The sequence below is a fragment of the Neovison vison genome, chromosome 4, assembly GCF_020171115.1.
Source record: "Neovison vison isolate M4711 chromosome 4, ASM_NN_V1, whole genome shotgun sequence".
NCBI lineage: Eukaryota > Metazoa > Chordata > Mammalia > Carnivora > Mustelidae > Neogale > Neogale vison.
Window position 1 is genome coordinate 175,328,134 of NC_058094.1, and position 18,685 is coordinate 175,346,818.

Here is an 18,685-nt window from a genome sequence, read left to right on the forward strand (position 1 = left end):
GTCTTTTCTGAATGCAGGCTTGCATGGTGTGAGAGAGGAAGCAGCTACCACTTGAGCAGATTGTGGAAGAAGCAGCCCTCTTCAAGGCTTTGGCTGTGGAAAGGGGGGCGCACGCAGAAAAGACAGGGAAAATGTAGGGGTGTTTGCCATTAATGAGAGCACAGTGGAAGCTTAGGGTGGATCAGAGTCGTAATGACCCGGAAAAGATTTGTTATTGCAAGAAGATAATTTTCAACCCCAGATGAAACAGTTTTAGAAGCAGTTTAGCAGAATGGTGGAGGTTACTTTGGAAAATTATTAAGTGAAAGGCACACTCCTTTCTCAAGGAATTTGGCTATAAGAGAGAGGAGAAAAATAGAAATCAAATACTATTTGACTTTTTTCCCTCTATAAACTAGCTAATTATTTATGTGATTTTTCTTCCATGTTGTTTCTTAACATGATTTCTATTCAGGTTGATTTTTTTAAATAAATTCTTTATTTTTTAAAGTTATTGTTTAAATTCCAGTTGGTATACAGTATAAAATTCATAAACAATATTTTCTAAAATCCTTTCGTCCAAGCCATGTCATTCTTTTCCCTCCTGCCCAGAATATCCTTTAAAATTTTTCTCTACCTTTATGACCACAGCTCTTCCTATAAGACAAATTCAAATGTACGTTTCAACTTTCTCTTTGTTTTACATTTTCATTATGAAATAGTGTTTATTGTAAAACCATTTTCAAAAAATATGAAATTATAAATTTAAAATAACCATGCAATACTATCACTCAGCGATATCATAATGTGTCTGTTATTTTTAACACTAATACTTCCAAAGTTGATATCTTTCTCTTCTACTCAGTATTTATAATGGCAAAATTTTAGTGGCTAATATTCCATGGTATAGATTTACCATAATTCACTTACACATTCTCCTAGTATTAGCTAACTTACGTAATTTCCATTTTTCCTATTGTAAATAAAACATCTTTTATATAAATGCTTGCCTACAAGCATAGTAACACCTTTAGGGCAAAAATCCTTTAAGTATATTAGTAATTGAATGGGTAAATGTTTTTTAAAGGCAAAAATCCTTTAAGTGTATTAGTAATTGAAATGGTAAATGTTTTTTAAAGGCTCTAAACATATATAGAGATGGATTATTTTCCAGGAATGCTTTAATAAATTATCTTCTCCTGGGCAGCATTTGTGAGTTATGAAGTACCGTTGCATTGTTAGCATAGAGTATTGAAAAAAGAAATCCAGTTTCCTGGGTGAAGAAGTGTTTTTCCATTAGGATTTTCATCTACTTTTGTTTAATTATTAATTTTGATGAATATTTTTTCTTATATTTATTGATCACTGGAAATTTTTCTTCTTTGTATTGTCTCTCCATGCCCTTTCCCTGTAAAATATAGTAGTTTTTTTAAAAAGCATATTTGTTTTAATTGAATTGTAAAAGATCATTAGTATTATGAATCCAATTACAGAAATTCATTACATGCTAATTACATTGCTTGTATTTTATTTATTTCATCCTGTTGTCTTCCTAGGAAGATATATTGCACCTATCATAATCTATCCTCAGAATTCCTTTAGCACACTAAAGTGTCACTCTTCAATCTTAAAATTTCAATCTGTTTGGTCTTGTGTGGTTCATTAAATAGTTTCTCTCATATTAGTCGTTTATTGCCAGAAAGATAGTATTTTAAGAATACTATCTTATAGGAATTATGTTTATCACAATTCCCACATTTAAAATTGGTATTGTGTTATTTGACTTCTAGTTTGCTTCTGAGATTATCATTATGTATATGCTCATCAAAATGTGTAACAAATTAATCGTTGTATGTTGGTCACCATACATCCTAGAAAAATTTATGTATATTTAAAGTCCTAGGGAATAGATTATTTTTCTTGATATTATCTTTATGCTTGTAGTAAGATGTGGGAAAAAAATACCCCTGGGGTATATTAAAATCACTTCAAAAGTTTTAGGTTTCTATATTAAAGAAATATCTTTGTGTATGTTACTTGAATCTTGATCTTAGGAGGACTTGATCTTAGGAGTTAAGTGAAAGGTGGTGTGAACCATCTGATGAATGATTTTTTTTTCATGTCTAGCAACCCAACTTTTCTGAGCATGCTGGCTTTATAAGGATTTATAGTTCCTTGCCTTCATGCTGAGGTTACTTCAGCTTTCCGTGATGCATTCCAACTAATCTGGAGGTTAAGGCATTCCTTGATCATGGATAGATCTGATTGCTACTCAGCCCTGGAATTCTTTATAAAATTCCAGAACATGGGCTAAAAATTGACTTAGGGAATCCAATAAAGTTGCAAGTCTTGGCAGTCATCCAAGCTAAATTTATAGACTAGAAGAAATATGGGCCTTCCATTGTTCTCTTTTTCACCTTTCTGGGTTTCTTTTGTGTGTATGTGAGTGTGTGAGTATAAATTTATCATTTTGCTGACAATGGAGTGGAAATAACCATTAAGAGAATCCAGCTAAAGAATTTTCACTTTGGATCTTCCCTGGTCTTTCCAAATTTTAACCCAAACCTGCACCAAAGTGAATTTCTTCTTCCTCTGTAGGATGTTGTTTTCATAAAATAAGAAGTTGTTCTTGAAAATGAATCATGCTAGTATAACAGCTGATATATATATTTGCCAGCTAGGTACAATTCCTGAATCCCTGTTCTTCCCCTTGCTCTGTAGGAGCCTTCTTTATGAGACATGATCTGATAAAATGTTATCATATATATTGTTTCTGTTCATTCTCAGAAAAGACAGTGGGGTCAAGAAAAGAAGCTCTGAAGGCCTCTTAGAGACTTGAATCTTTTTGTGCATACCTGATGCTCTGTAGTACATGGAGATCCAGGCAATCCTCCCATATCTGAGCATTGAAAACCTGTCTTATTTTTACAGAATGGGTTTGCTGTTGTAAGGCCCCCAGGCCATCATGCTGAAGAATCCACAGCCATGTAAGTACCAGGGACTGTTGCCCATCTCTAAGCACCACGGTTCCTGGCGGTCACCTGCCCCGTGCATGTCTCTGAAGCCTCTAATTGTTAGCAGATGGACTGAAAAATCTTGCAAGGTACTCCCAGAAGCAGATTTATGGCTTCAGAGATCATATAGCATTTTAAAAAATGCTCTGAACATTATTTATAATGGTTTTCCTGGCTGATTTGCTTTCTTATTTCTCTGTTCTTCTCTATTCCACAGGGGGTTCTGCTTTTTTAATTCAGTTGCAATTACCGCCAAATACTTGAGAGACCAACTAAATATAAGCAAGATATTGATTGTAGATCTGGTATGTATTCCTGGCCAGAGCTGCATTTTCAGTGACTCTAGATAAAAGGGAGTGTATTTGTATTTCTCTGTTAGGTTGTCCTGCTTTTAGCGCTTGCAAACAACTGACGGGTGTGTTTCCTTTGAATGTGGAAACTCATTAAATTCAAGATTGCAGTTCTGAAACCATAAACATTCACGTTTCACTTTCATGGTGTTAACTGCAATTTAATGAGAAGAAGGCGCAGATCAGGGCAACTTTTATGATCCTTAAATGAATTGATACTTCCACAGTTAAAATAACCCAACAGAACCTGAATTTACTTTTCCCTACAGAATATAGACTTTAAATAGTCAGATGTGCTGGAAAGAATGCTGTTGCTTTGGTAACCAATTGGCCATTTCCCTTGGTTAGCAATCATGTTGCTTGTTGTGCAACAGTGGTATTATTAAAACAAGTCAGCATGTCATTCTTTCTGAAAAGATCTGAGATCATGTATGCCAGTTTGGGATGACTCCCGGCAGGAACCCTGAGTGATTAAAAGTCAGAGGCATTAGATTAGTCTTGCATTTTAACATGATGCGTTCTTACACAATAGAGTTATAATTTGCTTAACAAATGGTTTGTTTAAATGCAGATGACACTTGGCATATTGTCTATAGTATATTCATGAATAATGAGCTGGAGATCTGCCCCATACAAAAAGGCCAACCCAGGAAAGGGCGAAAGAGAGCTGACTGGTGATTTATGAGCCCCGTTTTCGGTTTGCCTCTAGTTCACGAGGAGGTGTAATAGGTTGTCTGACAAAGCATAGACAGGAAATGAACCCTGGCATCCAAAGAGAACCTGCTACATCTGCACTTAATTAATTTTTGCAGGTGATAAAAGATTTAAAGGCAAAATATGTTAAAAGTTTTTTTGAAGTGCAAGGCTTAATAGTCTAAATCTTGTTCATATCTGCACTCATAATTAAATCTTATTGGGAAGTCGTGGCCTCACCATCCAGCCCTCTGATTCAGTTAAGCAAGTAAACTAAAGGGTTTTAGAAAGTACGAACAAAGTCATGTGAAGAAATACTTAGTTGAGTTGAAAAGAAGATAAAAGGAATGAAAGACTGATAACCATTTCTAATGCTTGGTAGGAATGGATGTTTTCCACATACTGTAGTGTCGCTACCCACAAGCACTTTGGTGCTAAGAACTTTGCATGTATTTTCCAAATATGGTAGAGTTTCACTAAAGGTCATAGTTCACCATTAAAAAAAATGTGTTGAAGGCCTAGATATACTACAAAAGCAAGGTCTTTAAAGGTCTTAAAATTTTATAAAAATGAGAACATCAGTACCTCTATACCTATGTACATACAAAATGACATTTTCTTTAATTGGTATTTATAGATTTGTATGATTCTAACATAGTAAATTTTTAAAGTAATTTAATATAGTTCTAGTACTATAACTTCTGCTAGAAACATAAGCCAAGAACTTAGAGAAAGGATAGCAGATGAAGACCAAGGATTGTGGAGAAATTTTTCTAAGCTTTCTAAATTTGTCAGAATTATGCAGGAAGGAGATTGGTAAACTGTCCTATCCTTAGAAATCTTTTAGTATTACTTCCTAAGAAATCTACTCTGCTATCATTTTATGGTTCTATGGAGATAGTAATTGTTAAGAGTCTCTGTGAAAGCACATTTGTGATAACCAAACTCTAAAGTAATGAATTATACAACAGTCTTAGGAGCTAAAATGGCTTGCTTGTGATAGATTGGTCTGTAAAGTTTTTTTTTATATTTATTATATATCTATGTTAAATATGTAATGTTTATATTCTTATATATTAATACAAGACTGCTCTAGATAATTCGATATGATTTATAAAATAAGTTGGTTGGAAGCTCCAAGGAGTGTCCTGTAAGCTTACTGGCCTTTGATTGTAAATTTGCTTTGTTATCCAATCATTAAGGATACTGATTTCCCAGCAGGCTGTAGTAGAGGAGAAGTTTTTGTTTCAAATCCTCTAAATAAAAGTTCTGTCCAAAGGGTTGCCTCTGAGATCACCACCAGCCCGCATATTCTTACTTTCAGGTCTTCCAAATTCTGCAGCTGCAGGGATACTTTGAGGAAATTCCCTTGTTTCTTCCAGCTGCCGAGAAGGAAGTTTTAAAATGCCACGTGGCGCAGAAACATCCGTTCTCCCTGGCTGACAGGTCTATTCTGCAAGTTAGCAAAGGAGAAGTGAAGGTTCTTCAATGGCAAAAGAATTTAATTCCTGCATACCCAAAGTCACTTACTTTAGCTGATCAGTGTGAATTGACTCCACAGATTCTTGGGCCAAGAGAGGGCAAAGCTACTCCATTGTCCAGCAACTAGTTTAGCATTTTTACATGCCTAGTATATAGAGTGCCAGAGCTCTAAATCACCTCTTATTTGGGGCCACAGCCAAATTCAGGGGCACTGAATATTTTGGGCGGGAATGATTCTAGTTGATGTGTGGAGCTTATTCATTCCAGTTCTCTTTCTGGGGAGAGTCCAGAGACATTCAGATTGGTGAGGAAAGGGAGCAGGTGCACTTGCTTTTCAACTCACAAAAGATTCTTCATTGTGTTTGGGACATGAACCATCCCCGAAAGTAGGATTTGCATGTATGATTCAGGTAGCCTTTATGCATTGTGACTTTCAGTTGAAAATAATACCTTTTAGACTTAATTTATTAAAAAGTCACATCATGTGGCCTAGATTTTGGGTAAATTCATTGTTAGTTAAGCACCAAATTTAATAATTGTCAAAAGTGCCTATACTAAATAATTATAACTGATAAAGTAGCTAGTCAAATAGATGATTTATTTAAAGCTCTTTTAACATTATAATGAGAATATATTGGCTCTAAATCCTTATAGAAAATAAATTTTCACAGTATATATATATTTTTTAATTTTTTTATTTTTTATAAACATATATTTTTATCCCCAGGGGTACAGGTCTGTGAATCACCAGATTTACATACTTCACAGCACTCACCAAAGCACATACCCTCCCCAACACAGTATATTTTTAACCAATAAAAATATTGAAATGATTTTTCAGCATTTCCCAGTATATTTTAGAAATAAGGTCAGTTTTGAGTCCTTTAGTATTTCAGTTCATCTCATTACCATCGTAATTCCTCACAGTCACCAACAATTTTCTTACATTAGTTTAGTATATATTTGTTGTTATAGAGAGAAAATTCTGAGATCGTACCTGAGTAGTAAGTACTTTTTATAAATATTTTGCAGCAGAGAAAGCTGAAAAAGTATTCTCAAGGTTACACTATAAATTGTTGCCCAAAACTGAAGGCATATTTAGGTTTACCTTTATTCCTAAATACTTTGTGAATATGAACATGAAACCAAAGATTATCCAAGTATTTTCAGAATGGATTTATGTATTTTAATGAATAATGTCTGTTGAACCTTTACTAGAATATAGGCAAGATTATATTTCTTATTCAGAAGTGTATGTAATGAGTACCCAACATGTTTTTCAAAAATAAATGATTTTATATCTAAGACAATTCTTCATCTTTTATTTGACCTTTTTAAATAAACCATCACAGCATCACTACAGAAATATAAGTAATCAAGGCATTATTTTTCTGGTTTTCAAAGTGTAGACTCATTAAGGGCCAGAGCAAATTTTTCTTACAATGCTGACTAAAAATTCTATCATGTAGTAAAAATGCAGACATTTCTTCCTTGTTGTTTTTCGTAGTATCTTGTTTGTCTACCCTCTTGGTACCTAGTAGCAAACTCAAAGATGTTGTGAGTTTGTTTCATTTTTGTTCAGGTAAAGGAAAATAGTTTTGCTATTCTGCCTTCTTTTTATTTTTTATTTTTTTGATCATTCAGAAATCCAGGCATTAGTATATTTTCAGTAAGTTATTTTTCTCCCCTGATGTGTATGCCTTGAGCCATAACAAATTTCTGGTTGCATACCTTCCCCAATATTTTATGATTCCTTAACTGATTTTGGATATGTGTATAATGTAAGAAGAGGATAATAAGTTCAATGCAGGCTTTCAGAATCCAATGAAGGGAGGCTTTGGTGGTATTTAGTGAGGGAGTTTTGGACTAGAGATTGAGGTGAAGACAAGTTATATAAACCTCAGTAAGGAGCAGTGATGACCACCACCTTACTTCACAGATTTGCTAACAAGATCAAAGAGGTAATGAATATTAAGTATAAATTAATATATGATGGCTATAAGTTTGGCCTTGAGTGTAAGAAATAGATTCAATTTCTGTTTTATTTTATTTTGTTCAGGAGATACTAGGAAACATATTATTTGAGATTCTTAACACTTGAGGTCCTCCAGTGAAGACATTTTCAAAAATGCTATTATTAGTTTTATTTTTTTTATCTCTTTCAGCAATTCCAGCATATGTCTATATCATAAAACAACAGAACCAGCAAATAACTGTAAAGAGTTAAATCATTATTATATACAAATGTCCTAAGAATTTTTTCATTCATTTTAATGATATAGGGGTGTGGTGTTGGTTTTTTTTGTTTGTTTGTTTTTTTTAGGGATGGTGTGGTATGGAGGTGGGGGGACAAAAAAGAAGAGAAAGGAGGCTAAGGAGGAGAGCCATGATAGAATATCAAAATTAGGTAGATTGGACAAGTTTGCATGAAGCTCTGTGCCATCTTTTTTCGTGGCCCAAGTGATTTAATAGCTGATGAGCTCATGCTCCTGTGTCTTCAACTCTTGCCATCACGATTTTACCAAAATAAAGTATGAAGTCTTTTTTGCATCTGGCGTCTCTTTTGAAGTAATTCTAACTGCTGAGGGATTGCTAACTGAACTGAATGCTCCAAGAAGGCCAATTTACTCAGCTGGTTGCAAAGCCTTTGACCTTAATGGTGGGACTTGGCAAATCAATGCATACATGTATGTTTAGTGTTCTGTCAAGAATTGTGAAAATGCTCTGTAAGCCATAGATCCTTCTGCAGAATACTAGTTTGTAGTTTAAACATTAGTCTTTCTTCAGAGGCCAATGAGGCTAGTTAATTAAGCCTGAGGGGTTATGAACTGTTGGCAGTTAATAAGTCATAAAATTCCTCCATAAAACAGGATGCGAGATTCCATCACTGAAGCAAAGAGTACAAAGGGCCGGTGTATAAATATCTAATTGTACCAAAGGACTGGGCTTTCTCAATGACTGCTCATCTGGAGTCTCCAGGGCATGTTCGCTGTGGTTTCCTGATTTTTAGAAGCCAGTTTAAAAAATGAGTGCATTAAAGGGTAATTTGCCTGAAAGTTCAGGAAGTAAAGGGGGTGGTGTAGAAGCAAGCTGAACGGGAGAAAGAAGGAGGGACATAGTGAGAAGACAGAAAATGAGAAGGAGGGTGGGGTAGAAAGGGAACTAGAAATAAGAAAAGTTGTCTCCACGCAGTTAACATGACAGTATTTGTCATCTGTTTTCTTTTCCTTGTAGGATGTTCACCATGGAAATGGTACACAGCAGGCCTTTTATGCTGACCCCAGCATCCTGTATATTTCACTCCATCGCTATGATGAAGGGAACTTTTTCCCTGGCAGCGGAGCCCCAAATGAGGTTCGGTTTATTTCTTTAGAGCCCCACTTTTATTTTTATCTTTCAGGTAATTGCATTGCATGATTACCCCTAATTTTCTTGTCCTTTGCTGGTGTTTTAAATTACACGAGATTACTGAATTGTCCCATGGGACCAAGAACCAGTGCAGAACAAGTGCATAACCCAGAGCACTGGTTGTCAAGCAAGGTTGGGCTGATTTGACATGTTGTTTGATGTTTGTTTCAAGAGCTCACATGTGTTTGTTTTCCTCTCTTTTTGCTTTCTTCCCTGCACCCTCCTCTACCCACTGTGTTGTGGGGTTTTCTGTTTGTTTTTTGTTTTTGTTTTTGTTTTTTTTCTTCCTAGGTTGGAACAGGCCTTGGGGAAGGATACAATATAAATATTGCCTGGACAGGTGGCCTTGATCCCCCCATGGGAGATGTAGAGTACCTTGAAGCATTCAGGTTGGTACTTCTTTTTCTGAAACTAACAAATTAGAAAAGAAATGTCCACTGAAACGACACCAAGTGTAAAAGAGAAATGTAAGTTTTAAATAAGGGAAAGTGGCTAAAGGAGCCATTCCATTAAACGGTCAGAAAACATTTTGTTTTGGGACCTGAATATAGCTCCAAAGCCACATAAAGAATATGTGTAAGAAAAAAGGTACATCAAGACCTACTTGTAGTTGTACAGGTATATTGGCCAATGGCCCAGGCATGCTATGCCCTCTCTGCCAAAAAGAGAAAGGGAAAAAATTTATTAAATAATTCTGGAAACTCGTGCCTATTCTAGCAATATTGTCATTTAGAATGGACATTAGCATATTAGATGCTCTGATAAGGCCTTCATTACCCACATAACTTTGTTGAACAGGCATTTCCCAAACTTCACTGGACTACAGATTTCATTTTTCATATAGCACCACTCAATATTCTTGGTTCTGCAGAGCTAGCTTGCTTTTGGAATGTTGGCTTAGGCATCTCATTTCATGGGAGAGTAAATGACTTTTCTCTTTCATAAAATATTTTACCTCTCACATTAAACATCAACTGATTAATTAGTTGTTTTCAGTTTCTGTACAAAATGCAGGGAGTAATTTAAATGTATATTTATATATATAGTGTATTTTGCTACTTGGTCCTTCTAAACAAGGAACTTTTAAAATTAAGCAAGTAATGCAACAAATCAAAAGCTTTCTTTTTAAATATTGCATTTTTTTTTTAGAAAAAGGTGTATTTTATTGTCTAGCATTAAAAAAATATTTTCAGTCCTTGGAAAGGACTGTTTTACAGAGAAATATCAGATTGTGTTAATACATAGCCACTTGCAAGATTTTAGGAGATTTTAACCCTTTGGTAATGCATGATTTTGGGGTGTTTTGTTTAGTTGAAAACAAAAACCAACAACTATATTAGAAACCTTAAAAGCATTATTTTTAAATTTATCATTTATAAGTTCCCAATGGGGAATATCCTATTGCTAATACGTTTGAAATGTAAGGAAATAATAGGGAGATTTTTTCTAAGTGAGTGTGAGTGAGTTTCTGCTGTCCTATATATAATGCATACTTAAAGTTTCTCATTTGAGAGTCATTTTTCATTTGAAAACAGGCCTAGGAAAAATGATAGAAAATCGCTTTTTTCAAGAAAATACATTGAAAGTAAATATATTTGGTTTGGTTTTGGGATATTAAGGAAAATTCTACACACATTCCAGATTTTTACTTCGAAAATATATATATTTATATTCAAATATATACCCTATTTATAGAAAAAATAGCTGAAATAACTTTACTTAAAGACTTGTGTTGTCTATGAAGATATTTTAGGTTAATTTACAACAAAACTAAAAAAAACTTCATTAGAAGACTTTCATTATTATTAAGAAATGAGAATAAATAATAAATATTAATTATTAAGGGAGTTTCATTATTATAAATTCTGTTTACCTATATTTGCAACTTAAATGTTATTCGTATCTTAGAGGAACTCTAATGGGATAATAGACTTTAATATTATATCACATATGAATTTATTTGTTTACCAAGTTAACTTGATAACTTGCATGATACATTAAGTTCTCAATCTTCCTGTAACAAATGATTATATACCACTGATCTATAATACAGAATTCTTAGTTTTTTATTATCATAATACTATTTGGGGTACTATGGCTTTACTTAAAAATGAATTATGCATACCCAGCAGGGAAGGAGAATTTATATTTTGTACTACTTGTTCGCACATCACAAAGTGAATGATGGGTAAGAATGTTTACAAAGAACCCCTTTGAACACAACAATTTTATTAAATAATTAAATAAGTATCAATATTAATTATAATAAAGTATATTAACATATAGCATATTATAACATATATTATATAACATATATTGTAACATATTAACATATATTAAGTATATGTTATGTTTTTTGAATGAAAATTAAGTGAATCAGGGCTCCTGAAAGTGACTTAATATCTTCAAGATTGGTACCTTCCTGTTGCCTGAATGTGGACACTTTATATTAGCAAACTTTTCTATAGTTTCCAGTGCAGTTACCATTTCTAAGCTTAATTAGAGGAGGCAGTATTATTTAGATAAACTGCAGAAATGTAAAACTGCATCTTTTAATGTTCATAGTTATTTAAGAACCAGATTTAAACCATAATAATTAATTTTGAACTATACTGTGTTTGCTGTTCGACTTGTATGACTAGAAGTACTTGGGAGCTTCTCATAGAGGAATCAAGAAAATAAGTCATACATTCAAAAAGATTCATACAGCAGATTGTATTCCAGGCACAGTGATGAGCACTTGGAATTTTGAGCTGACTTGCTCTCAAAAATCATAAAAGAAGTGATACTCACTGTTCTAGAAAATGGGTATGATTAGACATAGGATAAAATGATGAACTCTTCCTGAAGGGAAGTATTGTTCAGGAAGTATTGTTCAGACTGTACTTTCAAAGATGAGTGGGGGTTTTCAAGGGGTAAAGGAATTGGAGTGGGAGGTACTCATAATAGAAAGAGAGAATAGACTGTGAAAAGCATTTACACATGAAATGATCTTGCTCTCTTGGCTTAAGAGCATAAGGGTGGGATTGCCTGGCAGGAATAGAGATCATACTCCATAAACTTTTGTTGGCAAAGAATGGGAATATATAAATTCCTTTCTAATCTGGGGCTTTAGTGAAATATACTCCCAATATAATTTTTGATGTAGTATTATCTTATAAGCATATGCTTCGTAATATCATGTAGTTACCTTGTTTACCAGTATTAAAACTGGAGATCTTTTTGGCATCTTTTGTGGGTGTACAATATGGAGATGGTGGGAAAAGTAAATGGTGCCTTTTCTTTTTTCTTAATTTTTAATTGTTTCTGGACTGCGATAAGTATCTTTGAAGGGAAAGCCTCGCTCTGTGAAGCTTAAGGGGGATATAAGGAGGCTGCTTATTTTACCAACCTACATTTATCATGTATATTATTCTTGTTTCTATTATGTATTTTTTCTGTAGCAAAAAGACTATTGGAGCAAACAAAAAGTTTTCATGTTTGCTATAAGTTATCCCCCAAATTACTGAAGGATATATTTAAGATTTTTCTTGAGTTTTTAAAATGTTCATTAATGTCAAATATCTTTTATGTGGAACTAAAAGGTATTCCAAGGCTACCATTTTAGGGGCACTTGGGTGGCTCAGATGGTTGAGCATCTGCCTTCAGCTCAGGTCATGATCCCAGGGTCTTGGGAGAGAGCCTTGCATCAGTCTTCTTACTCAGCAGGGAACCTGCTTCTCCCTCTCACTCTGCATGCCTGCATGCTACTCCTGCTTGTGCTGTCTCTCTCTCTGTCAAATAAATAAAATCTTAAAAAAATAAATAAATAAAGGAGGGTGGGAGGGAGTCCTGGGGGTCTCCTTCCTTCCTGCCACCAAGCCTACCATTTTATAAAATAATTACATTTTGATTGAGGTCTTATATTCTTACATGCCAAGTCTTAGATTAGAAATTTTATAAATATTATAGCTGGGGCACCTGGGTGGCTCAGTTGGTTAAGCGACTGCCTTCGGCTCAGGTCATGATCCTGGAGTCCTGGGATCGAGTCCCACATCGGGCTCCCTTCTCAGCAGGGAGTCTGCTTCTCCTGCTGATCTCTCTCCTCTCATGCTTGCTCTCTCTCTCTCTCTCTCAAATAAATAAATAAAATCATTTAAAAAATTATTATTAAACATTATTGCTAATTCTTAAGTGCTTTGTATAAGGCACAGAACTTCTAATTATAAAGGCCAGGGTGTGAACTCAGTTTATATCTCTAAAATCTTTCACACCACATTGCTGCTCTTTTCTACTATTCACGATTTAAAAGACCAAAGAGTGATAAAGCACAGTGAACTTTTACCAAAATGTAAGACCTTCACCCCAAGTCTAAGTCATAAATGTTTAGTACACAGCATGGCAAAAAAGGAACTGTTCAATAATATTGGCTGAATAAATCAAAGAATAAATGAATGAGTCAAAGAAAGAAGGAATGGTACTGGTTACAGTGTCATTGGAAACCCCTGGTATTAAGTAAACCTAGCAAAAGTCCAAAACCTAACTATCTCTTGGCCCTTCGAGAACTTTATAAGGAACTTTGAACACCCATTCATTTGCTTAAAATGTCAGATGTCTTCTCTTTATTCAATAAATGTTTTGTCGAATGCCTGCTAAGCACTCTCTGTTTCAATCACTTCAAAATATTGTTTCCAGGGGAACCTGAGTGGCTCAGTCAGTTAAGCATCTGACTCTTGATTTTGGCTCAGGTCATGATCTCAGGGTCGTGATGGAGCTCCACATCAGGCTTCATGATGGGTAAGGAGCCTGCTTTTCTCTCTCTCCCTGTCTCCCTATACTCCTCCCCGTGTTCGTACACACTCCCTCTCTTAAAAAAATCATATATATATATACACACATATTCATATGTATATTTTAAAGTGAAGTGAAATATATGTATGTATATTTTAAAGGTATTCAACAAAAATATTTATTGAATGAAGAGAAGATATCTGACATTTTATATATATATATATATATATATAGTTCCAATTGTTCTGTCTCATCTATAGTGACTAGAGCACTGGTCATACCATTTTTTTCTAAAGATGAATTTTTTAAGGGTTCTGCAAATGTTGGAGTGATCATTTATATAAAAGCACTTAAATATTTCATAGTGGACAGGAGACAATAGCTCATGCTCCTAATTAAATTTAATGAGGACAGCATCTTTGAGTGTTTAAAAAAGTGAGTAGCAATTTCCAGTGTGGAAGTAAGATACTAGCAGTTCTTGAAATTTGCCTGTTTTATCCAATGAATGAATGAATGACAATCCCTTTGTGGCTTTTTAATTTCAAAAAGTAAAATACAAACCCCTTAAATTCAGAAGCCTTTGTTGAAATAATAAATGACTCATTTGGCACACTATGACAACTAGTTAAAAGAGTGGGATAGAACTATTGGTATGAGTTCCTTAGATTCAAACAAGTTGTGATTTAAAAAATAACAACTCTTGGGTTGCCTGGGTGGCTCAGTTGGCTAAGTGTCTGCTTTTGGCTTAGGGCATAAGTCATGACCCTAGAGTTCTGGGATCTAGTAGCAGCACTTTAGGGCTCCTTGTTCAGTAGGGAACTTGTTTCTCCCTCTTCCTCTGTTCCTCCCCCCAGCTCCTGCATGCAAGCATTCTCTCTCTTTCTCAAAATAAATTAATAAAATCTTTTAAAAAATAACAACTCTCCAGGCCAGTGTGTTATAGTCTTTAGTACCATAATTAATGTATTGATGGTGAAGATTTCCAAAAGGCAAAGGATCTGTAAATACCAGTTATTCAGGAATATTTACCTCAGGGAAAAATTCTGAATGACTCTATCTCTCTGGGACTGTTAGTATGCCAAGTGAAAAAGGGGATTGGAGTGAGTTTTCTAATCTAGAAAATATATATCTAGTTGAAATTTTTGTTATGTTTTTATAAACTATTTTTTCTTTATTGACTTACGAAGTATCACTAATCAAAATATTTGTACTTGCAAATGTAGCCTTTGCTAAAATACTTCAACCACATAACAAAAGTAGAATGTTTAAAAAGTTGTTACATATTTGTTACATCATCAAAGCACTCCAATCACTTGACTACATACACCATCCTTATAGCCTGTATCTTTTTCACCTATCTTTGGTTCATACCTGTTTACTTTAATGATAAAAGCAAATTGAAAATCCATTAAAACAAGACTGACTGGAAGCTTGGCCAGATAGCATAGTTATTCTCAGTTCATCAAACTAGATTCTCTTCTAAATGTAGCATCTTTAAAATAGGAACCATGGAGGCACCTGGGTGGCTCAGTTGTTAAGCATCTGCCTTTGGTTCAGGTCATGATCCCAGAGTCCAGGGATCAAGCCCCACATTGGGCTCCCTGCTTGGCAGGAAACCTGCTTCTCCCTCTCCCACTCTCACTGCTTGTGCTCCCTTTCTCACTGTGTCTTTCTCTGTCAGATAAATAAATAAAATCTTAAAAAAAATAAAATAAAAAAGTAGGAATCATGGCTTTCCATGATTCCTACCCCACTTGTGGCAAATGAAGAAGATACATTTAGCTTGAAAGCAAAGCACTGAGCCCTTTATTGTCATTATTTGTAGAGCAAGTGTTCATTAGCTAATCAGCAGATCTAGTTTACCATGGAATGATTGGAGATAATTTGGTCAGGGCACATTAGTAAGTACAATATTTTATTTTCTCTATTCACTATCTTAACAAAAATATCATTAATATTCTAATAAATTTTAGATCATTGGCATCTAAATATTCTTGTCATATGCAAGAGGTTGAAAAAGAGATTGCTAAATCTTGTCTGAGAAATGGAATGAGGGGTGCTTAGCCAGCTCAGTTTGTAGAGCATGAGACTCTTGATCTTGGGATTGTGAATTCAAGCCCCATGTTGGATGTAGAGATTGTTTAGATAAATAAAATCTTTAAAAAAAAAAAAAGAAGAAATGAGATGAGATCATAATAAATATGTTCTCTTCTGTTGGTAATAACAACTAAGTAAATATTTTTATGTCTGTTATTTATATTTTAATATAATTTAATGCTAAGAAAAGGGAAAGTAATATCAAAGAAGTAACAACATAATGATAATAATAGCATAGTAATATAGACTATTCCCTGAAGACTTAATATTTGCTAGTAGCTCATTTCTTTTCATCTTTACAAGTAGTTGAGCTGAGTGCTTACAATTGGTACATGAGGATACCAAGCCTTTTTTGAGTTTCAGTGGTTTCCTGATGTCACACAGCTGGTAAATGATGATCAGGGACTCAGTGGCAACAAGTGTGAATGTGGAGACAGACTCCTTTGGCCCTAAGCTCTAAAACTAAAGTTCCTCTTTCAAGAGTAGGAGTGACAAAACAATAATGTAGTGAAAAATTCTTTGCAAATGCATTTAATCTATTGAACGTCTCATTTGGACATATAAATTGGTAGTACTATTTTAAAATTGAAAATAAGCCCTAGATATTCACTACCCTTGTATCATATAACTCCCAAGCCACTTCTCGTTGTGCTTCCTACCTCATCTGAAATAATAAGGGAGACTATGGAATGAAACCCATATATTTTTCTTCCTTTTGAAACCAAAATATTTACAATGGGAAATATATTTTTCCCTTCTTTGTTAAAATAAATATTTTCTTTTTATGTATACATTTAGATTTTTTTGAAATGAGCATATAATTGAACCGGAGAAATACCAAATAAAAATTTAATGGAATATAGAGTGATAAATGAACATTTAGATTCAGTTTTGAAATAAATAATGATTTGTTGTCATCTAAAAATCATACTCAATACTGCAAAATGATTTGGGGTCTTTTTTTGTCTATAAGAGCTGTGGTTGATGTTTCCCAGTCTTGGAATGGATTCTCAATTGTTAGTGACAACCACATATATTATGCTCATGATAGTATGTATTTTCCTAAGGATGTTGAAGACATTTTGGGAAAGAGGGTGGAATTTCTTGAAGCAATTTGCCAATATGAAATACTGTACATATCAAATTGGCCCTACTACCATCTTTCCCAGACCATTTATCATAGCTCACAAATCAAGCCCACATTTTCTCTTTCTAAAAGACTTGGCTAATAAAGAAGATGTGGGCTTCAAATACGAACTTGTCAATCAATCTTGGGAACAAAGCAGTAATGATTTTCATCTATTGGTATTTTATTTCAATGAAGAGCAATGTATATGAATTTATTTCTGGTGTGAGCAACAGTTTTACTCATTGTCCAGATTCTTTTCTTTATATTCAGCATGTAGAAATGTTTTGAGAATTTTTATCAGAACAGGTCAGGAGAAAAAGATCCATAAGAATAAATTTTAGAAAGCTGTCACTTCTATCTGCTCTTTAGTTTTAGCCTCAAGTATAGTTTAACAATACTTTTTTTCTCTTTCATCTGTGTAACATATTGTACCAATTTTCATCAAAAAATTACAATTTCTATAGGTGTGTGTCTCTAGATACCCTTAGAATTCTGCTCTTTGACCCTGGGAGTAAAGTGATCTTATGCACACCTGTCTTCCTTAGAAAACTTGCAAACTTCATTTTTGAGCTGAGCATCAAAGAGATATGATATTATTAGACAGTATAGAGCTCAGGTAAAAAGTCCAGGAAGTATCTTGAGGTGCTTGAAGTTTTGAAAGGTGAATTATATTATCTTCAGTGAAGAACTATTTAAAGTAGTTCAAATGCTACAACGTAGTTTTTATTATTATTTTAAAAGGTCAGATTCACTGTAAAAATTTTAAGACAACATTTTTCCCTTCTGACTTAGAGATTTTAAAGTCAAAATTTTCTAGGAATTTGTGTAACAATGGTACAGTTTTCCAAATAATAAGGACTAATTAAAAGAGTAGCTATGTGCAATTGAATCTTTTCGCTAGCCGTTCTAAGAAAGACAGCAATTTGTGTGTCTAGAAATGACTTGTTTTTATTTTCAAGATGGAACAATGGATTATAAAACTCTTGCCTTGCACAGAATCCTTTCAACATATATGTAATACTCAGAGATATCAAAAGGTGAAAGCTTTCCATGAAATATTATGGCGCTTTTTAAGCCAGATCTTTTGCACTGTTGAACAACTCAGATCAATTCATTAGCATAAATACATCATTTTGTAAAAATGGAATTATGCATTTAATTATTATAAAAGTATAATTAAACTCTGGAGTCATACTTTTTTACAATTTTAGTGAATATTTAAGATTATGCTTCATTTACTGGTAAGATAAAACCAAATAGAAGTTACTTATTCTATATTTCATTGGACAGCTATTTGTTAACCAAATTTCAATGCCTTTGGGTGTTTTCTTTTTTTTTAATTTTTCTTTTTTTGAAGATTTTCTTTATTTGTCAGAGAGAGAAAGAGCAAGAGAAAGCATAAAAAGGGGAAGGGCAGGCAGAGAGAGAACCAGGCTCTCTGCTGAGCAAGGAGCCCAATATGGGACTCTATCCCAGGGCCCTGGGATCATGACCATCGTGACCAGAGCCAAAGGCAGCTGCTTAACCAATTAAGCCACTCAGGCTTCCCTTAGATGTGTTTTCTTAAAACTGAATAATACCCCTTCATTTCCATGATTTTATACCTAAAGTTTGCTATAACTAAATTTATTGAGATACTAAATATGAAAGAAGAGATAAAATTTTTAGCATACCATAAATTAAAATTTATAGTTCATTTTTTGAGAATGAGATAAATATAATGTTCACTAATAAAAATTCACTTATTAACCTTTCCAGGTAGA

General features: G+C 34.0%; 1 protein-coding gene across 15 annotated transcripts in view; it reads left to right on the forward strand.

Moving 5' to 3' along the window:
* The window catches only part of HDAC9 (histone deacetylase 9), an 872,408-nt gene that overhangs the window by 654,516 nt on the left and 199,207 nt on the right, over positions 1-18,685 (forward strand). For all 15 annotated transcript variants that reach the window (XM_044246154.1, XM_044246156.1, XM_044246162.1 and 12 more), the window contains 4 exons: positions 2,911-2,966; positions 3,211-3,298; positions 8,753-8,872; positions 9,218-9,315. In XM_044246154.1, coding sequence (XP_044102089.1) covers positions 2,911-2,966; positions 3,211-3,298; positions 8,753-8,872; positions 9,218-9,315 — 362 coding nt within the window. The remainder of the gene's footprint in view (positions 1-2,910; positions 2,967-3,210; positions 3,299-8,752; positions 8,873-9,217; positions 9,316-18,685) is intronic.